Source organism: Anomaloglossus baeobatrachus, chromosome 7 (genome assembly GCF_048569485.1).
Source record: "Anomaloglossus baeobatrachus isolate aAnoBae1 chromosome 7, aAnoBae1.hap1, whole genome shotgun sequence".
NCBI lineage: Eukaryota > Metazoa > Chordata > Amphibia > Anura > Aromobatidae > Anomaloglossus > Anomaloglossus baeobatrachus.
Window position 1 is genome coordinate 34,526,576 of NC_134359.1, and position 25,720 is coordinate 34,552,295.

The 25,720-nt window shown below is 47.0% G+C and overlaps 1 protein-coding gene across 2 annotated transcripts in view; it reads left to right on the top strand.

Annotated features, from left to right (window-relative positions):
• Positions 1-25,720, top strand: part of LOC142245840 (protein mono-ADP-ribosyltransferase PARP15-like) — a 446,514-nt gene that overhangs the window by 306,389 nt on the left and 114,405 nt on the right. For both annotated transcript variants that reach the window (XM_075318815.1, XM_075318814.1), the window contains exon 10: positions 12,141-12,186. In XM_075318815.1, the coding sequence (XP_075174930.1) occupies positions 12,141-12,186 (46 nt within the window). The remainder of the gene's footprint in view (positions 1-12,140; positions 12,187-25,720) is intronic.

Consider the following 25,720-nt stretch of genomic DNA (forward strand, 5'->3'; position numbering starts at 1 on the left):
AGTTCCAGAAGGCCATAGTCACGGAAGTAGGCAAAGCATTCCCCTCACAAAACGCTAGCGGCATAGGTCAGGAATCAGTGGACAACCAAGGCGTACAGCCGAGAGGGGCACAAGTCCAATCCGCCAGAGGTAGGGGAACAGTCTTTAAGATGTGGGACAGTTTTCTCAGCCCCTCACATACGACAGCCCCTGAGGTGCGGGGTAGTGCCACAAGAAATCCTAAGTTTGCCCAGATGCTCAAGGAGTACCTTGCAGATCAAACAACTGTACTCCGACATTCCTCTGTGCCTTACAATTAATGGGTATCCAAGCTGGACACGTGGCATGAATTGGCTCTCTACGCCTTGGATGTCCTGGCCTGCCCTGCCGCTAGCGTTTTGTCAGAGCGTGTTTTTAGTGCCGCAGGTGGAATCATTACAGATAAACGCACCCGCCTGTCAACTGTAAATGCTGACAGGCTGACTCTGATCAAGATGAACAAGGGTTGGATTGGGCCAGACTTCACCACACCACCAGCAAATGAGAGCGGAATTTAAAGTTTGTAACGGGATTTTGCCATGTACCTCCACTCACCCATGGTAACACACTTCTGGACTTTGGCTAATCGCTGGACTGCTCCTCCTTCTCCTCATGCGCCACCATGATGACCGTTACAATAGTTAGGCCGTTGTTTCAGGTATACCCCCAGTGGTAAATTTTTTCGCCCATTCTTTCAGAATGGGCATTACAACGACAGGAGACCCGCTCCTTTGCAATGGGAACAATGTTTTGAGGCCCTCATGCACATCTCTATCCAGGGACAATATGGAGCCTGACGCTGCCACCGACGGGCTCACACGTGCGGTTTTTAAATGCAAGCACGGACGCAATAAGAACCTAACAGGTTTTTAGGAGCGACAATTACTGAGAAGTCTGACACTATCAGCCACTGCTGACTGACGTGTATTATACACTACACTTGTGCGTTATATAATAGTTTGTGAAAAATGCACACAAGTGCACCTGTACGCTGCCACCGACAGGCACACACGTGCGGTTTTTAAATGCAAGCACGGACGCAATAAGAACCTAACAGGTTTTTAGGAGCGACAATTACTGAGAAGTCTGACACTATCTGGACTGTTTTAGACTGTGTACACCAGCCCCAGATATGATGAAGGCTGGTATACGGTCACCACTAGGAATGGCTATATACCCTGCCTGCCTGCCTGCCTGCCTGTATACTGCTACAATAGTCCTGACAAGGACTCTTCTTATCACTAGCCTGTATTCCGACCTGGCTATACCCTGCCTGTATATAGCAACAATAGTCCTGAGAAGGACTCTGCTACTGTACTCCGACCTGGCTATACCCTGCCTGCCTGTATACAACTATAATAGTCCTGAGAAGGACTTCTGGTCACACTGTTTGCAGCCCTGCTCCGGAACTAACTATAAAGGGCCGCAAACCTTTCCCTGAAGCAGCGACCCTCTCCCTGCACTGACTGTCTGGATGGCTGTGTGCAGAGCACAGCGCGCCCGCCGGTATAAAGGCTCGGTCACGCTGTGCGGGCCAGCCAATCACTGCAATTCCACAACTAACAGGGCTGTGGCATTGCAGTGGTCTGCCAGCCAATCCCTGCATGAGGGCTGGCTCTCAAAAGAGCGCCAACATGCAGGGATGAAGACCACGAGTACAGCACGAGTATCGCGAGATTACTCGGTCCCCGCCGAGTAGCCCTAGTACAGTGATACTCGTGCGAGTACCGAGTAGTAACAAGCATGCTCGCTCATCACTATTAGTAACCAATGGATCTTGCAATTGGTGAAAGTTTATATCATGTTTAATTGAGAAGTGTAAGAATTACTACTGTAGAAAGAAACAGAAGACTAACTGGAACTGGTGCTTATGCAGTTTTAGTTCTATGGATTAAATTTAACTAATTTGCAGATTTTTTTTGTTTAGCAAAATTGCCATTTTACAGTGTAATACCCCATCTGATCTGATAATAAAGGAGGTGCCCATCTCGCCTACACATTCATAATCCCACCTACCAGCTGTACAGTATCCTGCAACATAATGTCATTCACTTGCTCAGTGGTTGATCATTTCTATGATTTTATCATTGGTTGGTCTTTCTATGGTTTTCTCAGTGGTTGCTCTTTTCCATGGTTTTCTCAATGGTTGCACTTTTCTATGGTTTTCTCAGTGGTTGCTCTTTTCTATGGTATTATTATTGGTTGGCCTTTTCTATGGTTTTCTCAGTTGTTGCTCTTTTCCATGTTTTTTTCAATGTTTGCTCTTTTCTATGGTTTTCTCAATGGTTGCTCTTTTCTATGATTTTCTCAGTGGTTACTCTTTTCTATAGTTTTCTCAGTGCTTACTTTTCTATGGTTTTCTCAATGGTTGCTCTTTTCTATGGTTTTCTCAGTGGTTGCTCTTTTATATGATTTTCTCAGTGGTTACTCTTTTCTATAGTTTTCTCAGTGCTTACTTTTCTATGGTTTTCTCAATGGTTGCTCTTTTCTATGGTTTTCTCAGTGGTTGCTCTTTTCTATGGTATTATTATTGGTTGGTCTTTTCCATGGTTTTCTCAATGGTTGCTCTTTTATATGATTTTCTCAGTGGTTACTCTTTTCTATAGTTTTCTGTGCTTACTTTTTCTATGGTTTTCTCAAGGGTTGCTCTTTTCTATGGTTTTCCCAATGGTTGCTCTTTTCTATGTTTGTTTTTTTTTCAATAGTTGCTCTTTTCCATGGTTTTTTCAATGGTTGATCTTTTTTTCTAGTTTTCTTCTTGGTTGCTATTTTCTTTGACTTTCCAAATGGCTGCTCTTTTCGATGGTTTTCTCAATTGTTGCTCTTTTCTATGATTTTCTCATTGGTTGCTCTTTTCTATGGTTTTCCCAATGTTGCAATTTTCTATGGTTTTCTCAATAGTTGGACTCACAATTATCCTCAAACCCTTAATAAAATATAAGTTTATTAATAGTTTTAAAATAATCCCGTGGACACACAAACAATTAACAAACCAAGGTCAGGTAAACCCTCAATTTGTTGATACTAATACAGAGGGACGGAATGAAGGGAAGGAGGGGGGGAAGCCCTGGTGACCCTCAATAGTATTGGTGTCCATACCTAGCAATGGAGGGTATGACACCTTAAGTTACCGGGCGCCCCCGTTCCACGTCGACTGGCCCTTTATCCAGGAATGATTATGTATTTTCATGAATTTCACTAGTGAATGAGAGACCAAGGTGATTGGAATTGATGCAGCTCACAAATTCTCTGAATTTGTCCTTACTACCAGACCAAATAATAAAAATATCGTCGATGTGCCTCCACCAGAATTGGATCAATGGGATCCACCAGGGCGAGTCATCGGTGAAGATGGTACTTTCCTCCCACCAGCCCAGGAGCAAATTTACATACTATTGGGCACAAGAACTCCTCATCCCAGTGCCCCTGAGCTGTTGGAAGTACTTGCCATCAAAAATAAAAAAATTGTGGGTAAGGACGAAATTCAGTAGGTTCATAACCAAGCTTTTATGGGGCCGGAGATGTACTGCCCGTGACCACAAAAAAAAGAAAAAATGTTCTACAGCTTCCCATACCCTTTTGATGGGGTATGGAGCTGTAGAAAACTTCCACATCAATGGATGCAAGATACGCACCCTTATCTAAGGTCAACCCCTCCACTTTAAGTAATAAGTCTGCAGTATCGCGGACGTATGAAGGGAGGGTCAAGACAAACGGATTCAGAATTTTTTCAATGTATATACTGACATTCTGCGTAACAGAGCTTATACCGGAGACTATGGGGCGTCCCCGTAATTTTGGATACCCCTTATGTATCTTGGGGAGTGTATGAAAAGTTGCCACCATAGGTCTCACAGGTATCATAAACATAAGGGGTTGAATTTTGTGCCCACCCTTTCCTTTGACAAGTTCGGTTGGACTAAAGACCTCCATTTGTTTACTAGAAAACTAAAATGGCATAAGTTTTTCAAAAATAATGACAGAGAAAAATGTAAACAATTGGTCATAGAGGTGAGTGACGTTGAGGGTGTTAATGTTTTGACTGAACTTTTGGAGGAAGGGATCCATGATAGGAGCTGGGGTCCCTTCACGGACCTTAAAAAAAAAAGCCAAAAATTCCCTCCACTTAGTGATTTGACAAGCATTGACATTTTTCTCAAATTTGTGGAGGAAGATATCCAACGTGTAGGGGGTGGCATCATGATAGATAATTATCAGAGGGAGAACGATCAGCCCTACAGACACTTAAGAACAATCAAAATCTAATTGTCAAGCCTTCTGACAAAGGAGGGAATTTAGTCATCATGGAGCATGAGACTTATAGGAATATGTGTTACACCTTGCTGAATGACCGTAACACTTATAGCCTAACGGATCCCACTGACACTTTTGTAACAGAGCTTAATGATATTTTGACTCAAGTCTTGGAAGACCATCTTATCTCCAAAAATGAGTATGAGTTTATGATACCTGTGAGACCTATGGTGGCAACTTTTCATACACTCCCCAAGATACATAAGGGGTATCCACCATTACGGGGACGCTCCATAGTCTCCCGCATAAGCTCTGTTACGCAGAATGTCAGTATATACATTGAAAAAATTCTGAATTCCTTTGTCTTGACCCTCCCTTCATACATCCGCGATACTGCAGACTTATTACTTAAAGTGGATGGGTTGACCTTAGATAAGGGTGCGTATCTTGCATGCATTGATGTGGAGGCTCTCTACAGCTCCATACCCTATCAAAAGGGTATGGGAAGCTGTAGAACATTTTTTTATTTTTTTTTGTGTGGTCACGGGCAGTACATCTCCAGCCTTATAACAGCTTGGTTATGAACCTACTGAATTTCGTCCTTACCCACAATTTTTTTTATTTTTGATAGCAAGTACTTCCACCAGCTCAGGGGCACTGGGATGGGGAGTTCTTGTGCCCCATCGTATGCAAATTTGCTCCTGGGCTGGTGGGAGGAGAGTACCATCTTCGTCGATGACTCCCCCTGGTGGATCCCATTGATCCAATTCTGGGGGAGGTCATCGACGATATTTTTATTATTTGGTCTAGTAGTAAGGACGAATTCGGAGAATTTGTGAGATGCATCAATTCCAATCACCTTGGTCTCTCAATCACTAGTGAAATTCATGAAAATACATTATCATTCCTGGATATCTCTTTTTCCATTGGTGAGTGTGGTTCCCTTGTGTCTAGAACATATTGCAAACCAACTTCCACTAACAGTCTCCTGAGGTGGGATAGTTTCCATCCTTCCCCCCTCAGGAAAGGTATACCCAAGGGACAATATTTGCGCATTAGACGCAATTGTTCTTGGGAACAAGACTTCTTTACTCAAGCAAGGGATCTAAGAAACAAATTCCGTCAGTGAGGATATCCTGATACAATGTTGCGAGGTGCCTTCAATGATGCGCAATAGAGACTCCCTACTACAAACTAAACCTCCTGCCAATGGAAGGGAACCCATCAGGATTATCAACACTTTTGACTCACAGGCAGATCAGGTACTCAGGATTTTCCGTAAACACTGGGGTATCCTTCTGGCAGATCCAGATCTTCAAGATGTTCTCACTTCCAATCCCTCAATTACATATAGGAAAGGGGCTTCCCTGGGGGACCAATTTGTGCATAGCCTGTACACAAGACCGGTTCCATCCGGTACATAGTTGGACAGGAAACCACTGGGCTGCTACCGTTGTGGCAACTGTAAGTATTGCAGTTGGATTACTGTAACAAAATCCTTTTCAAGTGTTGCCACCGGTCGACAATATGAAATCAGAGATTTTGCTAACTGCAAGTCTAGTGGGGTTGTGTACATGGCTACGTGTGGATGTCCCTTAAACTATGTAGGGAAAACAACAAGGGAACTGAGAAGACGTGTTGGTGAGCACATCAGCGATATCAGACACAAGAGGGACACACCATTAGTCAAACATATCTGGGAAAGTCATAGCGGTAACGAAAAGTCTGTTGTTTTTGTCATCCTGGAGGTTATTCGCCCCAACATAAGAGGGGGGAGATCTTGATAAGAAGGCTTTGCAAAAAGAATGTCAATGGATTTTTTGATTGAAGTCCCAGGTACCATTGGGCCTAAATGAGAGGCTCTCCTATGCCCCTTTTCTGTGATAGCGGATTGATTCTTTCTTTGTTTTTTGAGAGAAATATATTTTGCCATGGCGACGTCTTTACCTTTTGTCATTTTTAGTGTGGGTACATCTAAACGTGATAGTTAATATGCCCCCGATATCGACTCGAAGCTATGGGGTCACGGATATATGGCTCTGGAATTATCCAAGAGCGGTTATCATCTATACTGTTTGTGTCAGAAACGCTGGGAATTGTTGGTCATTGGTGATGTCCTGACAGAAATTGTCACCCTTTAATAACATTATTAAACTGTGAATTTGATGGTCTCAGTAGCATTCCATAATCTCTCTTTTTTTAAAATATGAGATCATTTTGGCGTATATTGCCTTAATGGAATGAATTCTAATATGTATTATAATCCATCTGCTCTTATTGAGTAAATTGTAATATATGCTATAATACTATGGTTTGGCTATGGTAACTGTCATATTATCTATTACTATTATTGAATGGGTATAACCCTGGTGAATATCAATGTCCAATTTTAATCGTCATCTGGACCATTACTGAGCGCACATATATTTATGTTATCTATGGTTGCGCAATTGCAGTTATTTGCGATATATATCCATACTATTGGACTTGGTACCAATTGCCCCATTATTGTTCTGGACATCCCACATGTGCGTGCATGGTGAAATTTCCCTGCACGCGCTTCCACAACTTATACTGGAGGGCTGCTGCATTGACTGCGCATGCGCGGTGAAGCATTATTGCGACTGACGCCGCGGATCTGGTGACGTTGGTCAGCGCTTGCGTACTTTGAACACAGGCCATCCAGTGCATCGCGCCCCTAGAGCATAAGAGCATATATCGGAGGGCCTGGTCTGTTCTGCCTGATCGCACACGCGCGGGAGTGTATTGCTATGACTGACGCCGCCTGTACGGTGACGTCGGGCTGGCACGTGTGCACATTTAATTCAGACGCTCTAGTGTCCTGATTCTTTCCGAACATGTGCAGTTACCCTCCATGGGACATTGTAGCCCTAGGCTTCTATTGGCTGTGGACTCTGACCACTTCCTGGCGCTATGACTTAAAATCTCCATTGATTCCCATGAACGCTGCTTACAGCCATGGATCACCACCTTACAGGATCTGCTGTGTCTCCCCAAGCCTCCTGACGAACCTTTGATGGGAAAGGAGAAACGTGTAGAGGCCAGTCAGGGATGATGCTTTTTTCAGGGAAGTGATTATCCTTTTTTTCCCTTTTTGTCCTATGTTATTTATTAACAGTATCTGTGACGGGGGCAATTGGAACCCATAGTAGGACATTAGTATTAGTGGGTGGTAGTAAATTGTCTGCCGATTACCTGGGCAGACTAGGGTGAGGGCTTACGGACCCCGACAAGGCTAGGAGTCGCCGTCCAATTTGTCAAATCCGTTAGCGAAGAGAACCTCCTGGGTTTCCCAGCAGTCAAGTCCCGATAGAAGGAGACAGCTCAAACCGTGAAGGGAAACACAGTCACCGCCAAGGCTAAAGTTCCCAGGGCCAGAGCCTGCGGGCAAAAGGGGCTCCTTCAGCACCCATCCAAGCTGGGGAGCGGGTTACCGGTGGGAACCCATTGGAACCGTACACACTACACAGGTGCAGGGAAAGGCAGTCACCATCAACCTACCGGGAGCAGAAACCACCGCAGCCGTCAGTGGGCCCCGTCCATCCAGCCGTGTGTTTTACCAAGGACTGTGTCTTCGTGATTGGCTGATTGAGTACTACCGTGCCGTGCGGCACAGCACTGCCCCCGCGACCCTGCATCTTGCCAGGCCCCGTAACCCGCCTGCCATCCATCCCTACCTCCCTCACCGGTCCCCGGGACAACCAACCCCCTACCCACAGAGGGGAGAACCAACATCCAAGCTGCTCCCAGTCATCGCTCCCGGGATCCCCGTCCAGAGCAGCGGTGGTGTCACAACCTCACCACAACCGTGGGTGGCGTCATGGACAATAAATCCCCAAAACCATTCCCCTTTTCACTCACGGGCGAGGAACGCCGCTCGAGTCCCCGGGATACGGCCTACCGCTCGAGCCACCACCGAGCAGCAGTAGCAGCCGGACCTGAGCAGTGGGAGAGCGCAGCGTCCCCTCCTCCGCCTGCGACAACTTGGCGTCACGAACAGGATCTTACCGCTCTGCCGTCTGGTAGAGGTGCGCCTTGTGACCGCCGGAGGTATCCGGCCGAAAATTTGGAGAAGCCGCCATCTTGGGCGCGAAAAATTCCCGCTCGAGCGTCTCCTCGAGCAGTGAAGGCGCGAAGGCCTAAACCCCGCCCCTGTAGAGGAGGATCCGGAAAAAGACTAAGGGGGACGGATGGCGTCTAGCCGCATGTAGCCCGCGGCTATAAAAGCAGGGACGCCAGGACTCTGCAGCGATACTGGGTTCCTGGAAAGCACCATGGCCGAGATGCACAGCCCCACCAGCAACCCCGTAGTCCCCGCGCCGGGCACCGTGGCGTGGGTGAGGGGCCGGACCGCCCCGCTGAGTAACCGTCTGCAGGCCCGCTTGCAGCTCCTCCTGGAGGAGTGGGAGACCGACATGGCGGACGTGGTGGCTGCTATGCAGAGACGCGAGGTGGAGGAAGATCTGGAGGAGCGGGTAAGAGACCCACGCCCCTGTATTCCCGAGGGATCGTCCATTGCGGCTGAGTGGCCCGGCCTGCACCCGCTCACCCTGCTGCCTCCCTCGCTGCCCGTGTTAGCCGCTGCCGCCCCGCCACTAGGCCCGCTACCCGTCCAACCGGCAGCGATACCCTGCCAATCCGCCCCGGCGGACCGACCGGCTGCAGACGCTCAGGACCGCCCTGAACTGCTCCTGTGGGAGCCGCCGAGACCGCGACCCCTTGACGAAGATGTATCGGAGGCCCCGACCGGGATGGTCCCAGGCGCTGTGCTCGAGCCCGGGACCACAGCATGGATGAAGGCTCGAGTAATTGAGTTCAACCAACGCCAGCGGAGTCAGATATCCCTCATGATGGAGCAGTGGACCAACGAGGTGGAGATGCTGGGTGCGACTGCCCCGATGTATGGGATGGGAGCAGATGTGACGGAGCCGATGGGTAGCCCACGTTCCCATGTCCTACAAGGACCGGCCACTGCGGCTGGGGGGCCCAGCCCGGTCTCGGCCCTTGCATCGTCCCTGCCATTATTCTTAGGGCGCCTCAGCGTTGACCAACCTGACCTACTGTCCCGCGCTACTACAGAAGGATCTGATGTGCTGGATGCTGGAAGCCTGGAGACTGCGGCAGCTGGCGGCAACCCGCCTGGCGCAGGGACAAGTGATAGTGACTCCGGCTCCGGCGCCGAGCCCACCTCCGAATCTGAGAAGGCGAGTGAGCGTCTCCGCTACGAGGGAGAGCCGGTGGTTTATTACATCCCGCGCACTGGTGGGAACGGATACCGGGCACCCCTCTCCCAACAGGCCTGTCACTGCATGTTCGACATGTTGGAGGATGAGGTCACCTCAGCAGGAAACCTAGAGTGATGGCAGCGGAGCCCCGCTGCAAGTTGTCCCCGTTGGGAGCACCAGCAACGTTGTTTAGAAAGTTCCAGAATGATAAGTAAAAATGATTATCTGAGAAGTTCACCTGATTTGCAACTTGATTGAACCGGTCGTTGCCGGCTACTGGTCCCCGTTGGGACCCCTTGAAACCGATGCGTAGAAACTGCTACGGACAAGCCCGAGAACTAGCAGGGCAACCACGAACTTGTGGTATGTAACTAAAAATATTTGTTGGCTAAAACCGTGACCACCTCCGGAGAGGCAGATTTGGGAGGATTGGCCCGGAGGAAAGTGATGGCCAAGGCCCGCCACTACCGGAACCGGTGGTGATCCTCTGGGGGGTTCAGGGGTCCCCAAGGATGTGGGTCCCCTGAAAGGGACAGAACCCGCTCGGGCAACTTGGTGCTGGACTGGGGTCAAGGGGTGCTGCCCATTTGCTTAGGGGCAGCATCAGGGCCAGGTTGCTTGGGTAGGAGAGAGCAGAAGCCGTAACCGTTATTTATTAAAATGTTGGTAACGTTTAAAAAATGTACCTCCCGTTATGGGAGGATTGAAAATGCTTGTTTTACCTGTTCTTATCTTTTTGCAGTTAAAATAAAACCGGTGATGGACGGGCAGCCCGCGGATGGTCTGCATTTTACTAAGGGGGAATGTGGCGCCCTGGACAAGCCAGGTCATCACAGAACAACACCAACACACCCCACACCCCCGTTAGGCACACCAAAGCCAAACACAAAATCCTTGTTGCCTTCCTCCAGGGGCTGATGTCCACACCAGGGGGTGGGCCAGGCGGTTGGCCCCGCCCACCGAGGAGGACACAGTTCTGGAGGCGGGAAAAGGAGAGGAGAGGAGTTGAGTGTTGGAGTTTGAGAGGAGAGGAGTGAAGTGGCAAGAGAGCAACTGTCTGACGGCGTCCGGGTGTGTGGCCCGGACGGTACAGCAAGGTTGGCAGACGGTGGTGACCGTCTGCAGGAGAGGCCGATTGGAGCGAACCGAAAGGACCGTGGACGGGCGGTGGCCCGGCGGTACTGGACCGGCGAGCAAAGAGAAGCCAGCCAGTATTCTTACCGGACGCAGGTCCCCTATGCTTCCTATGGGTCGTCTGACCGATTCACCTCTCAGTATCCCTTTGGGAATAGCCTACAGCATAGAGCACGTCCTTACGCAGATTACTCCACTCTGAGAGCAGAAATCATATTTGCCTGGTGTTATAAGTCCATAGCAAATACAGGAGACGGTCACTGCCACCAGGGTAATCCTTAACATTTCCACACTGACTTTATAAGGGGCCTCGCCACTATTTCCTTCTATTACCTTACAGGCACATAAACCTGTTGCTTCTACGTGCCAGTAGCTCACAGCGAGTACAGGAAGACGGGCATTGTTAACCAGGGCAATTCCGGCCTAACTCAGATTGATCCCGTTTTATACGTTTGATACCAACATCCACTGTACACCTGCTTACTACTTCTGACAGGCTCACCCTCTCTCCCCCTCCCCCTATTGGAGGAGATAGGTATTCTATCGACATAGTAGTTACTGAACTGTTTACCCTGATCTGGCAGAATACCACTATATGATCCCCCTGGCGATCCCGACCGGCTGACGTCATTATCACGCTATAAGGTCACAGTGCTCACACGCATCAACTTTCCTCTCCCCATTCTAAGTGTTGACTCACATCGTTTTTCCTTGGTGCTTTTCACACGTCAATTCCTTTACCTCATAGTCTGTTAATACTCTCGATAAAGGTCTCATTGTGACCGAAACGTTGAGACAGACTTTTTCTCTTGCCTTTTTCAATAAAAAACACCAAAGAAACCCAGACTTTGTTCTCATTTTTCCATTGGAGTGCCGGAGATTCGTTTTTGGATTTCAGCTGACTATTTTTCTCCAGAGCACCCTATTATATTCAGTGAGCCAGGTCTATTCGATATATAAGTAACGGACACCAGACAGCCCGGCCCCATGGATGATTTAGACCATTTGCATCCAAAAGGGTACAACTTTATAACGTATTATATTTGGTCTAAAAGGGGGCATAAAAAGAATAGGAACCTTGCTAGAATGCAGCCCAGGAGCTGCAGAAGGGAAAACATTTAGGTTTAGAGCAAAATTTCTGATGACAGGTTCCATTTAAAGTGTCATACCCTCCGTTGCTAGGTAGGGACACCGATACTATTGATGGTCACCAGGGCTCCCCCCCTCCTTCCCTTCATTCCATCCCTCTGTATTAGTATCAACTAATTGAGGGTTTACCTGACCTTGGTTTGTTAATTGTTTGTGTGTCCATGGGATTATTTTAAAATTATTAATAAACTTATATTTTATTAAGGGTTTGAGGATAATTGTGAGTACGCTTTGCACTCTACCCGTAATTTTCTAATTATTCTTGTTAAACTTTTTTCAATGGTTGCACATTTCCATCACTGTTTATCTATTATCATTTTTATATTTGTTTATTTTAAGGCATTGCAAAGGGAAGAAAAGATATTATCAGCAATAGTTAAAAAAGGTATGGTATGATGATTTTTCTTTTTTGTTTAACTAAGAAGGTCTATATAACATGGATCTTATCAAAAGAGGTTGTTCTTTTTCAGAAAAGTTTTTCTTATAAGCTGCAATAGTAGTATAAAAATCCCTTTTCTTTACTGACTTTCCCAGAGTCCGGCAATGAGTCCCCACCGCTGCTTCTGGTGTCAGTTATTGTGCTGATGTCACAAAGACAATTCGACGACCAATCGGTGAGCTCTGCGGCTCTGAGCGGCTCATGCCATCTACATCGGTAGAGCTCATTTATTAATGTAATACGGATTCTTATTTACCAATATGTTAACACTAGAGTTGAGCGCGGTTCGAGGTTCTCCAGTTCGCGGCTCGAGTGATTTTGGGGGCTGTTCTAGATCGAACTAGAACTCAAGCTTTTTGCTAAAGCTCGATAGTTCTAGATACGTTCGAGAACGGTTCTAGTAGCAAAATGACAAGCTAATTACTAGCTGGCTTTCCGCTGTAATAGTGTAAGTCACTCTGTGACTCACACTATTATGACATTTCAGTGTATAGTGTGCGGGAACAGCGCATTCAGAACACTGCTGTTTGTATAATGGCGATCGCCATTTTTTTTTTTTTTTCCTTGTCTTCCTTCCCTAAGCGCGCGCGTGTAGTGAGGCGGGCCAGCATGTCAGCCAATCCCAGACACACACACAGCTAAGTGGACTTTTAGCCAGAGAAGCAACGGCATGTGTGATAGGATGTCCATGTCACATGTCCCTGCATTAAAAAAACGAGTATCTGCCCGTCCGGACGCCATTATCTCTTCTGCGTCTGGGTGTCAGTCACCGCCGGCGTAGCTACTGTCTCCGATACTGCTGTGTACGCTCTATACACAGCGCTATACAGAATAGGGATAGAAGTTTCTTTCAGCCCTTCTAAGGGCTAATACCGGCAGGGTCAGAGCCATAGGTGACAGTCAGGGCAGTGAAAACAGATTTTAACAGCTACACAAGATGACAGCGTCTGTGTAGCTAAGGTCAGGGATTTCCTCGCTGCATTTCCCCATTAGGAGGGATAGAAAGGGAGGCTTCCTTTCCTGTACCCAGACCCACAACCCTGGCACTGTACCCTCCTGCCCTTTGCACACTCAAACTCATTGTTACTAAGCCATTATACTAGCAAACACTGAGTAAACTTAGTGGCATCCTAAACGTGGCTGTTGGACTTCTGTATTGTCCCACTAGTGCAAAGATATTTGCAGCATGTCTGCCTGCATTGCATACTCAAACTCATTGTTACTAAGCCATTATACTAGCAAACACTGAGGAAACTTAGTGGCATCCTAAACGTGGCTGTTGTACTCCATTAGTGCCCCACTGGTGCAAATCTATGTGCAGCACCTCTGCATGACACCCTCCTGCTCTGTTTTTAATAAGCTATAATGATAGCAAAAAATGCTGCCATTTAGTGGCATACAAGAAGTGGCTGTTGTACTCCATTAGTGCCCCACTGGTGCAAATCTATTTGCAGCACCTCTGCATGACACCCTCCTGCTCTGTTTTTAATAAGCTATAATGATAGGAAAAAATGCTGCCATTTAGTGGCATACAAGAAGTGGCTGTTGTACTCCATTAGTGTCCCACTGGTGCAAATCTATTTGCAGCACCTCTGCATGACACCCTCATGCACATTTTGCTACGCTAATTTTATAGCAAACTCAGGGAATTCCTTGCTGCATTTGATCATTAGGAGGGATAGAAAGTGAGGCTTCCTTTACTGTCCTGGTACCCACAGAACATGGCCACTGTACCCACCTGTCCACTTTTGCCAACCTATTTAATTTGCCCAAAGAGCTGACTCTTTTTCTGCCTTCCTAAAATTGTCTGTAATACTAAGTTAGTGTTCCTTTGCTGCCAAGCAAGGTACAACACATGTGCATTCTACACTCCTTTCCATTTCTGTAATGCAATTATTAACTGCAGGTAGTCCAGGCAATCTGTGACGAAGGTGCAGGCGTGGATATAATGTAGCCTGCATCCAATGATGGTTCTCTCGATGTCTGACAGCTCAACAATACCTTCTGTTACCACTTCCAAAACAAGTGATGACCTGCCAATCACACCCCTGTTGCGTGTAAAGGGGTGGAAGTTCAGTGTGAAAAACCATGTGAGACTGCTGTCCCCACAGTCACAGATGATGAAGAGCACGCAGATGCACTTGATGGGGCAGGAGGTGGTTGCACAGGCACGCTAGGCTGCATTGTAGCACAGTGAAATTCACATTGCGACTTATGCTTCATTTTAAGTCGTGTACAGGATGGGCTCCCCAGTATGCAGCAAAACCAGACAACAGGAAAAGGACTCTAGTCAGTTGGGTTGATAAATGATTGTTTAACTTTACCAAAACAAACAATAAGAACCATGCATACAATTTAAATAATTGAACAATCTATTCTGTTGCCTACTACCTGCTAATCCCTCTGCGTAGCAGTAATTGTGTGTTTGTGCGTGTGTGTGTGTGTGTGTGTGTGTGTGTGTGTGTGCGAACACAACTTACCAGTGGCGCATCACAAGAGCTTCCCAGTTATCTGCGTAAACATAGACAAAACACATTACCCCCCCCCCCCTGAATACCCTTGTTAGCTGAAGCCTCACAGATAAGGCAGATGATAACAGTGTGAATGCAAACCACACAGCTCTGCAACACAGTCATGGAAATCTTGAAAATCAACAGTCAATGCAAACATGTGTCGCTGACCCTCTATGATTTAAACTGTACGTGACAATTTGACAGTGCAGAGGCAGCAAGTCTTATTGTCTATAAATAGTCAGCCTACCCAGAACAGATATGTGTTTTGCTAATAAAACAAAGTGTTGCGTGCCCACATTATTGTCTGGACACAGCCTACCGTACCCGGGTACTGTGATGTCCAGTTGCCAGAAATACAGACTTTACGCTCCTCTCACGGTAAGCAGTATAGACAGCACCGTAAGAATGTTGGTCTGTGGCACAGGATGCTGCTCACTGGCGTTACGGTACTCCTCACCAAACTCCAAAATGACTCCCCTCACAATTGAACGAAGTGTTTCCACGGTGGCTCCTTGCTGTAACACACACCTTTAGCTTTTCCTTCTGTTCATAGACAGCATCTCCAAGTCCACACCCGAAGAGCAATTTCTCCTCCACGTCTAAGTGTGGAGAGGCAGCTAGTGCGCATGCGTGTGCCGATTTACCCCAGCCGCAGCCTAACTACAGTGTTTCACCTAGTGAGTATGCTCAGCCTGACTGTGCCATTTCTGAGGCTAAGTCTTCATTTCGGGATACAGCGCATGCTCCCACACTTAGTGCGAAAAGCCTCTTTGTACAGGTACTTGCATTCCGTGCCGGGTCTAAGTCCTATTTTGTGCCTAGATACCATGCTAAAGCTGATAGTCTTTTTTCAGAGACTGTATTTCATGCTACTGAGCATGCTCAGGCACTTACTGCATCAGAGACTAGGTCCGGTAATGAACTCTTTGGCCCTGCCCCTGATGTGTGGGGCCCATATAGACCACAGGGCATCAGGTGTCCTGACGATGTGGCCAGGCCACTCCCAAATGGCTTGCAGAAGCCCGCCCCTATGACTTGTCACCTCATTATTGATGGTCAGACGATGACTGGTGATGTGTTTGTGTCGTGGCAGCCATGAGGTCATTATTGAAGTTGCGGTTCCAAATAGGACGCTAGTTATGCCACTCATGACGTGTCACTCTGCTTTTGTCTCCAGGAGGTGCATTGTGGTCCACCCTGGTTTGGGGCGGACCCAGGTTATAAAACGGGCTAGAGCCAACAACGAGGTGCGCAGTATTATATTATGCTCCGAAAGAGCACACCTCCATGTGTTGAACCCATTGCGACTTTAGGCCAGAGGTAGGCAGGGATAGGGCGTTGATGCAGGCCGCCACCACAGTTGGTAATGCAGAACGGTTAAGACCAGCTCCTGTCCTACCAGTCCTGCTTGTGCAGCCCAGTGGCATTAACAGGCCTGCTGCTGCTGATGCGCCTGCTGTCCACAGGTGTGGCCCCAATGCCCTTGTCAGCGTACTCAATGGCCCCTGTGATGTTAACAGGGAGTTCCTGGGCTGGGTGGGCATGTGGACCCTGTGACGCTAAGAGGGCTCCCAGTCTCCAGATCCGAGTGGCGTCTAACTCGGTTCAGGCTACTATTAGTTTCATAGCCACACAGCTCTGTATCCTCCACCTAACCTTCCAGTTGCCAACCTCTCCTTTTCCATCTGGGAGCACGGTGGACACTGACTGCTGATGGGGATATATACCTTTCTCTTTCTTTTCTTATTAATTTTCGTTATATAGCGGTAACATAGTATATACCACCTTATCCAAATCTGCCAGTCCCACCGTAACAGATGGTGTTTCTTCTGCAAATGTTACTTTTGCTTAACCACCAAACCCACGGACAAAAACTTTTTTCCCCTTTCCAACACACCTGTTCCCCTTTCCACCAGCATCTGTCCTTTTTCAACTCATTTTGTATATGACCAAAAGTGCAACTCTGCAGGGACACCGTACTCAATGCCATCTCAGCACAGCAGCCAGCCCTCGGTCCCTCAGATGTGGACAAGTAAAAGACCATTTCCTCCTATCCATGACAAAGCGTTGAGATTCACTCTGTGCAGCACTGGTGTTTAGTCGAAAAGCAGATCTAAGATTGCGTACCACCTTCTGCAGATACTCCTGTACACGTGCGTCCCTTTCTATGGCAGGAATTATTTCGCCAAATTTTGTCTTGTACCGGGGATCTAACAGTGTGGCAACCCAGTAGTTAGCATTACTTCGAATTCGTACAATCCGAGGGTCATGTTGTAGGTAGTGCAGCAAGAAGGCGCTCATGTGTCTTGTGCATCCAGGAGGACCAAGTCCTTGGTGTGTTGGTGGCAGAGAGGTGAGAATCGTGCCTCCTTCCTCTGCCCTCTCCCCCCAACCTCGCACAACCGAAATGTGAGCAAGCTCTCACTCATCTGCTGAGTCTTCCATGCCCATCGCCAGTTCGTCCTCCATTTCTTCATGGGCTCCTGCACCTTCCTCGACACTTTTTGCTGATACTATGCGCCCTTGTTAATCCCTCTCCCCCACCATGACTGCCGCTTAGGTGCCGCTGACCATCTGGACCTCGTAGATCTTGTTATCCCTTCCGCATATGACTCCTCCTGTACTTCCTCCCCTTCCTCTTGTCCCAACACCTGACTCCAAATAATGCTTACAGTGTGCTCCATCATGTAGATGACCAAAATTGTCACGCTGAGAATGGCATTGCCAGTGCTAAACATCTTCGTCGACATTTGTAAACTGTGTAGAAGGGTGCATAGGTCCTTGATCTGACACCACTCCAGCAGCGTGATCTGCACCACCTCTGGATCAAGTTAGGCCAGGCTATATGTCATAACGTATTGCAGCAGGGTTCGGCGGTGCTGCCACAAACGCAGCAACATGTGCAGATTCAAATTCCTGCGTGTCGGCACATCGCATTTCAGGTGTTTAACCACCAGACCTAAAGACTTCTGGAGCGACGAAAGTTGTTGAGCTGCTGTGTGCGAACGATGGAAGTGAGCACATAGCGAGCGTGCCCGCTGCACAAGGCCATGTAGGCCGGGATGGTGTTTTAAAAATTGTTGGAGAATTAGATTCAACACGTGAGCCACACAAGGCACGTGTGTCACATTGTCACGGCGAAGGGCCGCACCCATGTTTGCATCATTGTCACAACCGGCCTTCCCTGTCTGCTGGTTGAGTGGAGACAACCATTGATGAAACTTGGTCTCCAGAGCTAACCGTCCACAACTTCTCAGCGGTGTGACTCACATTTCCCCTACATTTCAAAGTAAACTTTTGACCGCCTGATGGCCTTGAGCTCTGCTGCCAGCATAGTAAGGAGGTGTGTGGGTTTCCTTAGGCGCAGTTACAAGGAAGGGTGGCCTGACCACAAAGGGTTTGGGCTGAGGTGCAGGAACAACACGAGGTTGATGAGGCAGAAGCAGTGGAGGAACTTGTACATACAGAGGAAAGATTAAAGCACACAACTCGTGGGGACGGAAAGACTTGTACAGCAGACCCTTCTCCATTTCTCACCATAGTTACCCAGTGCCCAGTCAGCAACATGTAACTCCCCTGTCCATGCTTACTGGTCCAAGTATCTGTGGTGAAATGCACCCTGTCACACACAGAGTTTCTCGAGGAATCGGTGATGTTGTGTGCGACCTGCTGTGGTAGCGCGGGCACGCCTTTCTTGGAGAAGGAGTGGCGAATGGCCATCAGCTCTTGCGGCACTGCAATGGGCATAAGGTCTCGAAAATCCTCGGTCTCAAAAGGTGTAAAGGCAGCCTTTCTGTAGCCAACAAGTTGCAGATGCTGAAACTCAACTTCTTAGGCATGTCATGCCCTTCGAAAAGCATGTAAAACACAGCGAGGGGACTCCAACCACAGTCTCCCTCGTTGCCACTAATTGGGCCACACACACCCCACTTGACTGGCATCAGTTGACCCCATTTTCAAGATGAAAAAGATGCTTTGCATGAAGCACTCTCAAAAATACGCATGCCTTTCAGCTCCCCTGGCTGAGCCAGGGGAAGAAAAGTCCTCTGAGAGCCATGACTTGTTCATCTTGGTTCTTTTAGAAACACAGTGAGGGGACTCCAGCCACAGTCTCCCTCGTTTCCACTAATTGGGCCACACACACCCCACTTGACTGGCATCAGTTGACCCCATTTTCAAGATGAAAAAGATGCTTTGCATGAAGCACTCTCAAAAATACGCGTGCCTTTCAGCTCCCCTGGCTGAGCCAGGGGAAGAAAAGTCCTCTGAGAGCCATGACTTGTTCATCTTGGTTCTTTTAGAAACACAGTGAGGGGACTCCAACCACAGTCTCCCTCGTTTCCACTAATTGGGCCACACACACCCCACTTGACTGGCATCAGTTGACCCCCATTTTCAAGATGAAAAAGATGCTTTGCATGAAGCACTCTCAAAAATACGCGTGCCTTTCAGCTCCCCTGGCTGAGCCAGGGGAAGAAAAGTCCTCTGAGAGCCATGACTTGTTCATCTTGGTTCTTTTTTCAAAAGCGAGGGGACTCCAACCACAGTCTCCCTCGTTTCCACTAATTGGGCCACACACACTCCACTTGACTGGCATCAGTTGACCCCCATTTTCAAGATGAAAAAGATGCTTTGCATGAAGCACTCTCAAAAATACGCGTGCCTTTCAGCTCCCCTGGCTGAGCCAGGGGAAGAAAAGTCCTCTGAGAGCCATGACTTGTTCATCTTGGTTCTTTTAGAAACACAGTGAGGGGACTCCAACCACAGTCTCCCTCGTTTCCACTAATTGGGCCACACACACCCCACTTGACTGGCATCAGTTGACCCCCATTTTCAAGATAAAAAAGATGCTTTGCATGAAGCACTCTCAAAAATACGCATGCCTTTCAGCTCCCCTGGCTGAGCCAGGGGAAGAAAAGTCCTCTGAGAGCCATGACTTGTTCATCTTGGTTCTTTTTTCAAAAGCGAGGGGACTCCAACCACAGTCTCCCTCGTTTCCACTAATTGGGCCACACACACTCCACTTGACTGGCATCAGTTGACCCCCATTTTCAAGATGAAAAAGATGCTTTGCATGAAGCACTCTCAAAAATACGCGTGCCTTTCACCTCCCCTGGCTGAGCCAGGGGAAGAAAAGTCCTCTGAGAGGCATGACTTGTTCATCTTGGTGAACGTTAGTCTGTCCACATTGTCAGTGGACAGATGTGTGTGCTTAGCTGTCAGCACACCCCCAGCAGCACTGAGGACACGTTCCGAGAAAACGCTGGCTGCGGGACACAACAAGATCCCCAAGGTGTACGTGGTGAGCTCAGGCAATTTATCCAGATTGGAAGCCTAAAATGAGCAGGGCTCAAGTTGCACAGTAATGGCATGGACGTGCCCTTGCATATACTCATATCTGTGTCTCCTCCTCTTTTTCCTTGTCCTGCTCTTTTGTTTTCGCATGAGTATATGTCCTTGTCACTTTCCCATGTGTTTGTGTTGTGTTGTGAGTTGTTTGTCACCTTTTGGACACCTTTGAGGGTGTTTTCTAGGTGTTTTTATGTGTTTGTGATTGCCTGCCATTGTTTCCTATGCGGTTCGAGTTCGGTTCGTCGAACGTTCGCCGAACTGAACTCGAACGAGACCTCCGTTCGACGAACCGAACTCAAGCCGAACCACGACCGGTTCGCTCATCTCTAGTTAACACAATATAGCACTGGTAATGTAAAATATAACTTTTAATAATTTAATTAAAATGTAACAAACACTGACACCCAAAGAAATACCACAAAGTGTTTAGCACTGAAAACAAATCAAAGTTGTCCACCAATCAGGGACTATTCCTTCTCACTATACCCTCCAAACCAATATTACATGCACTCTATAATGCCAGAAAGCAATATTAAAGTGACATTGTGCAGTAATCAAGTAATCTCTCCTAATCAAGTAATCCCTATAATTGCACTAATGCCCAAAGAGTATCACTCTTTCAAGGTGTTTATGTGCATATGGAATGTAAACAAATGACTATGTCAAAAATTCATTAATTGCAGCCATTTGCATAAATAAGGGATTTCGGAGGGAAGTGGTTGGACAAGACAAAGTGCTAAAGTGATAGATTATTAATTACAGTCATCGGTAGTCGTGGGATCTGTGCTTACCAACTATCCCACCACATACCTGTTAAATTGGTATTACCTTCCTTTTAAGGGGGGGACGCGTTTCCTCAGTATCTGGTTATTACCTGGGGTAATGTGTGGTGTGTGAAAATTTCCCCCCCTCCTCAAAAGGATGGTAATACCAGTTTAACGGGTATGTGGTGGGATAGTTGGTAAGCACAGATCCCACCACTACTGATGACTGTAATTAATCATCTATCACTTTAGAACTTTGTCTTGTCCAACGACTTCCCTCCAAAATCCCTTATTTATGCAAATGTCTGCAATGAATGAATTTTTGATATAGTCATTTGTTTACATTCCATATGCACATAGGCACCTTGAAAGAGTGATACTCTTTGGGCATTAGTGCAATTATGAAGGACGGATTACTTGATTATTGCACAATGTCACGTTAATATTTCTTTCTGGCATTATAGAGTGCATGTAATATTGGTTTGGAGGGTATAGTGAGAAGGAATAGGCCCTGATTGGTGGACAACTTTGATTTGTTTTCAGTGCTAAACACTTTGTGGTATTTCTTTCGGTGTCATTGTTTGTTACATTTTAATTAAATTATTAAACGTTATATGTTACATTACCAGTGCTATATTGTGTCTCATTTATTAGTGGCCGACAATAACAGAAACTGAGAGCAGCGGTGGAGACTCTGGGCTGGACCCAGAGAGAGAGAATAAAGGACAGTCTGATTTCTCTTTTTACTACTAACAGAACATGTAGGAAAACTTCTTGGAAAGTGCACGATTTCTTCAAAGCCTCCATATATGTTAAACTAAAGTTAGATGAACTCTATGCTATCTGAGGGATTGGACATATTCTAATATGTATCGGGGCCTCTTGACTCTTCCTTGACAGGTGATGGCGGGAAAGTATCCAGTCATTAGAACTTGAATCCTTTTCTTCTCCGGGAGATAAGGAACTTGACAGTGGCTTTCCCGTAGAGGACACAGGAATGCTGAGTTGAGGCAGTGGGAGAGATCGATGTTGACTTGCAGTTAGGAAACCATCATTACACAGCGGAAGGAATGGGACTGTGAACATAACTTGCTGACTGGCGATATAAATGCACTGGACACACTTTGTGTAGAATTCAGCTTTACTTATTTCTTACGGTTCAGAATTTTTCCTTGATTGTAAACTGTTCATAACAACTGTATCCATAGTCAGATACTGGGATATCCATAGAAATCCTGTGGCCTCACAACAAAGATTCGAATTGGGCTACACAATGGACCCTTGGCTGCAATAGCGACCTATCAAGTTACTAACATCTCATTGTTAGAGCCGACTGCAGATAATAGAGGAGGTCCCCTTATCTCTAACCACTTAGATGCAATGACCGCTTTTTACCACAGCATATAAGGGGTAAATTGCTGCAATCATAGCTAGATTTAACTGCATGAGAGGTGCGTTCTGAAAAATAGCCAACACACCCGAGGTCCAGAACCATCCAGAAATTCCGGGATAGTCTGTAAAAATAGGGCACTTCTTTGTTTTGTCTGTAAAATCTTTTTTAAGGTGTCCATGACTTTTTTGAAGCTGATGAAACTTATACAGATCACTGCCTGTAATTATCATCATTTTACAGTAAAGTGAATGAAGCTAATGTCTTCATATCAGAATTATACTCTGGAGGCATGGATCACTTATAATGATAATAATTTATAATAGTTTTCCAATGTGTCCGTAAAAAATATTGTCTGCCCTTGATATTGTCATAATATCCCCACACACAATGCCCCTCTGTATAACATCTCTCCCACACACACTGCTCCTTTGTATAATATCGCCCCTCCCACACACTGCTCCTCTGTATAATATCCTCCCTTACACTGCTCCTCTGTATAATATTCACAACACACACACACCTCCTCTGTATAATATATACCCATACACACTGCCCCTCTGTATAATATCCCTCAAGTATGCTGCCCCTTTGTATATCTGCCGCCCCCATAACAGCAGCCGGGCTGCTCGGATCCGTATTCGCGGTGGCTTGTGGGGACTCCGGACCCAGGGGTCGGGCAGCCACTCGAGTAAAGGCAGTATTTACAGGGGATAGTGATAGTTCGTTACGCCACCCGCGGTCTGTGGTAATTTGGGGATACCACCGCTGCCGATGAGAAAACCCGGGGGTGATGGAAGGGGGCAGCCACGTATTAGGACCCTCCACGGGTAGGGGGAATGCCCCGGGACTCGTTGATGGTGCTTGGAGGTGCCATGGGGAGTGAAGGGGCCACTCGTGTACCCACTCAGTCCAATAAGCTGACACCGACAACTGGATAAACCAAAGTTCCGTACACCGCTGCCGCTTAGTGGAACTAGTTCGGGTCCCGTCCCCAGTGGTGTTTTCTGCTGGTCTGTAGCCTTTCTCCTGGCACCTAGTTTTCCTGTCTGGTGGTCCTGGTAGCTTGGAACTAACCGGGTCCCGCTCCCCAGTGTGGCTAACTGCGGGAGCTTGCTCTTAGGGTTCACGCTTGGGATTTTCTGGACCATTTTATGGAAAGTCCTATCCCCCTCGTTGCGCTAGTAACCCGATTCTGGAGCAGGTGGAGAGCGGATCTTCAAGGCTCCGTCCTCATCAGGCTAATTGTCAGGTTGCTTGGAGCTACTCCCTGACCTAGGGTCCACGTACCCCGTCTTGCCCTGGGCCCAGCCCGGTGATGGTACAAGGCCGCCGGCTGCCCTCCTCGGCAATACCGTGCCCCTTGTCACGATCCCCTGCAACCGGGGTTCCAGCTCCTACTAGGCTCATACCACCATCTGTTACCTAGTGACTTCCAAGGAGCCCAGCTCCTAACCTCCTCTCTCTCTGAGAGCTACTACTCAACTTCCCTGTTCCTGACACTCCTGACCTCCCCTTAACCAACCCCCCAAGTGGGCGACCCTTTTCCACTCAGGCAGTCCACTGGTGTGTCTGGCGGATGTGGTGCAGAGTGATCCAAGGATTTAGTGAACACTGCCTCCATGTGGGTCTACAGGGACTGGGAATGCTCCTAATGTCACAAGGAGCCCTGGCTACAGGCTGTATACATTATACGGGGTTTACAAATTGATTGGACCGGACATATTCATTAATTATCTCCTGGAGGGGACCTTAGTTCATCCACTGCATTGTCAGAAATTATTTTAAAGGGAATTATGAATGGACATGTCATGAATAGGTGACGTCCTCATTCACTCTGAATCTGCAACTCTGTTTCAGGTGAGGTGATAAACAACATAAAGAGAATTAAATAAGTTGTCCCGTAACATCTACATTGATACCTTTTGAAATCTGCATCTCCTGGCAACTTTGGATTCTGAGGATATGATATAGCCAGAGGAGATTACACTAATCTTGTTTATTCTTGCTATATAGCTTGAGGATAATCTGTATAGGATATGTATAATTTTTCATTCTGCTTTTGAACAACCCCTGAATAACCTTCTGCTGGGAGAGGAAACGCGTCGGATCGACTAGGGGTTGAAGGTTGATAATATTACAACCCCCTTATGTATATAGTAATCAGCAACTAATTCAGAATTATATCCCAAAGTGGAATCAAATAATTTAGGGTGAAAAGTTGCCTTTAGGGATCTTGACTGTAGGACTCTTGACTATTGGACTGTTCAGGGATATTTTCTGTTATAAAACAGAATTTAGGGATAGCAGATGGAATAAAACACAATCTAATAAAGCCCCTCCAAGAATACATATAATCAAAAAGGAGAAAAGGGAGTCTTAACGGGCCAATCATGATGTAAATAAAAAAAACAAAAAAACATAAAGTCCCTTATGCGTATCAAAATGTAGTTATATTTATTAAATAGTCAAAATTACACAAGGAGACAATGCATAAGGTGATCATAATAAAAGGTCATAAAGTGCAGGAGATGGATCCCAGAAAATGGTTCCCAAACCCAGGGTCTCTGCCATATTAATTACAAAGGCATAGGGAAATATAGCAATGCTCCCTGTTAAATGCAAAGGGATTATAGAAAATACCACGGAAGCATTGCTACTTACCCATAATAAGATGCACAGTAAAGGCAAGTGCCCAGGCAGGGGTCCGGTGAGGGGAAGGAAGGCCCAACGCGTTTCGCTGCGTTGCTTCTTCGGGGGCGATGTGTGGCAAGTGTACCCTACATGTGCTCCTATATATGCTCCAAATATCACAGAGATTGTCCACAGCTGCGCCGCACACACCGCGCCAGGCATCCCCCATCCGCCCGCTACTTCCGGGTCCCACCAGCGGAAGTGACTCAAAGTGACATCACCTCACACCGCTGGAGAGATCCTACGTGCGGGCGGAGTGGAGAGCGGCACCGCGCATGCGCCGCGGACATCTCTGTTGTGGGCACGGAGATGGGCGTCCCCAGTCTCACAGACCCACATCCAGCATGGCGCGAACAGCAGGCGTCGCCATCCGCATCAGTTAGCCTGTCTATAAGACATAAGGAGAGAGAGGAGCAGCGTCACCAACATGTAACGCATACTCCACCCCAAACCCAATTAAATTCAGAAATATGGGCAGCGGCGACAGCACATTTAAAATAGGAGCATACATAGGAGGACCAATGGTAATATGGTAATAGTCCTGAATCAATAGTAAGATCATATTGGGCATACATGACAATACAAAAAACGACATATTAGGATTACTATAATAGAAGAAAATAGTGCAAATAAAGATATCATTCCATTTGAAACAATAATAATTAGTAAATAGAAAATATTTGAAGAAACAATTCCATCATATGTATTTTCATCCAGATACGAAGATTGTATCATCCCAGTAGATGCATCACAGATCGATTATATAC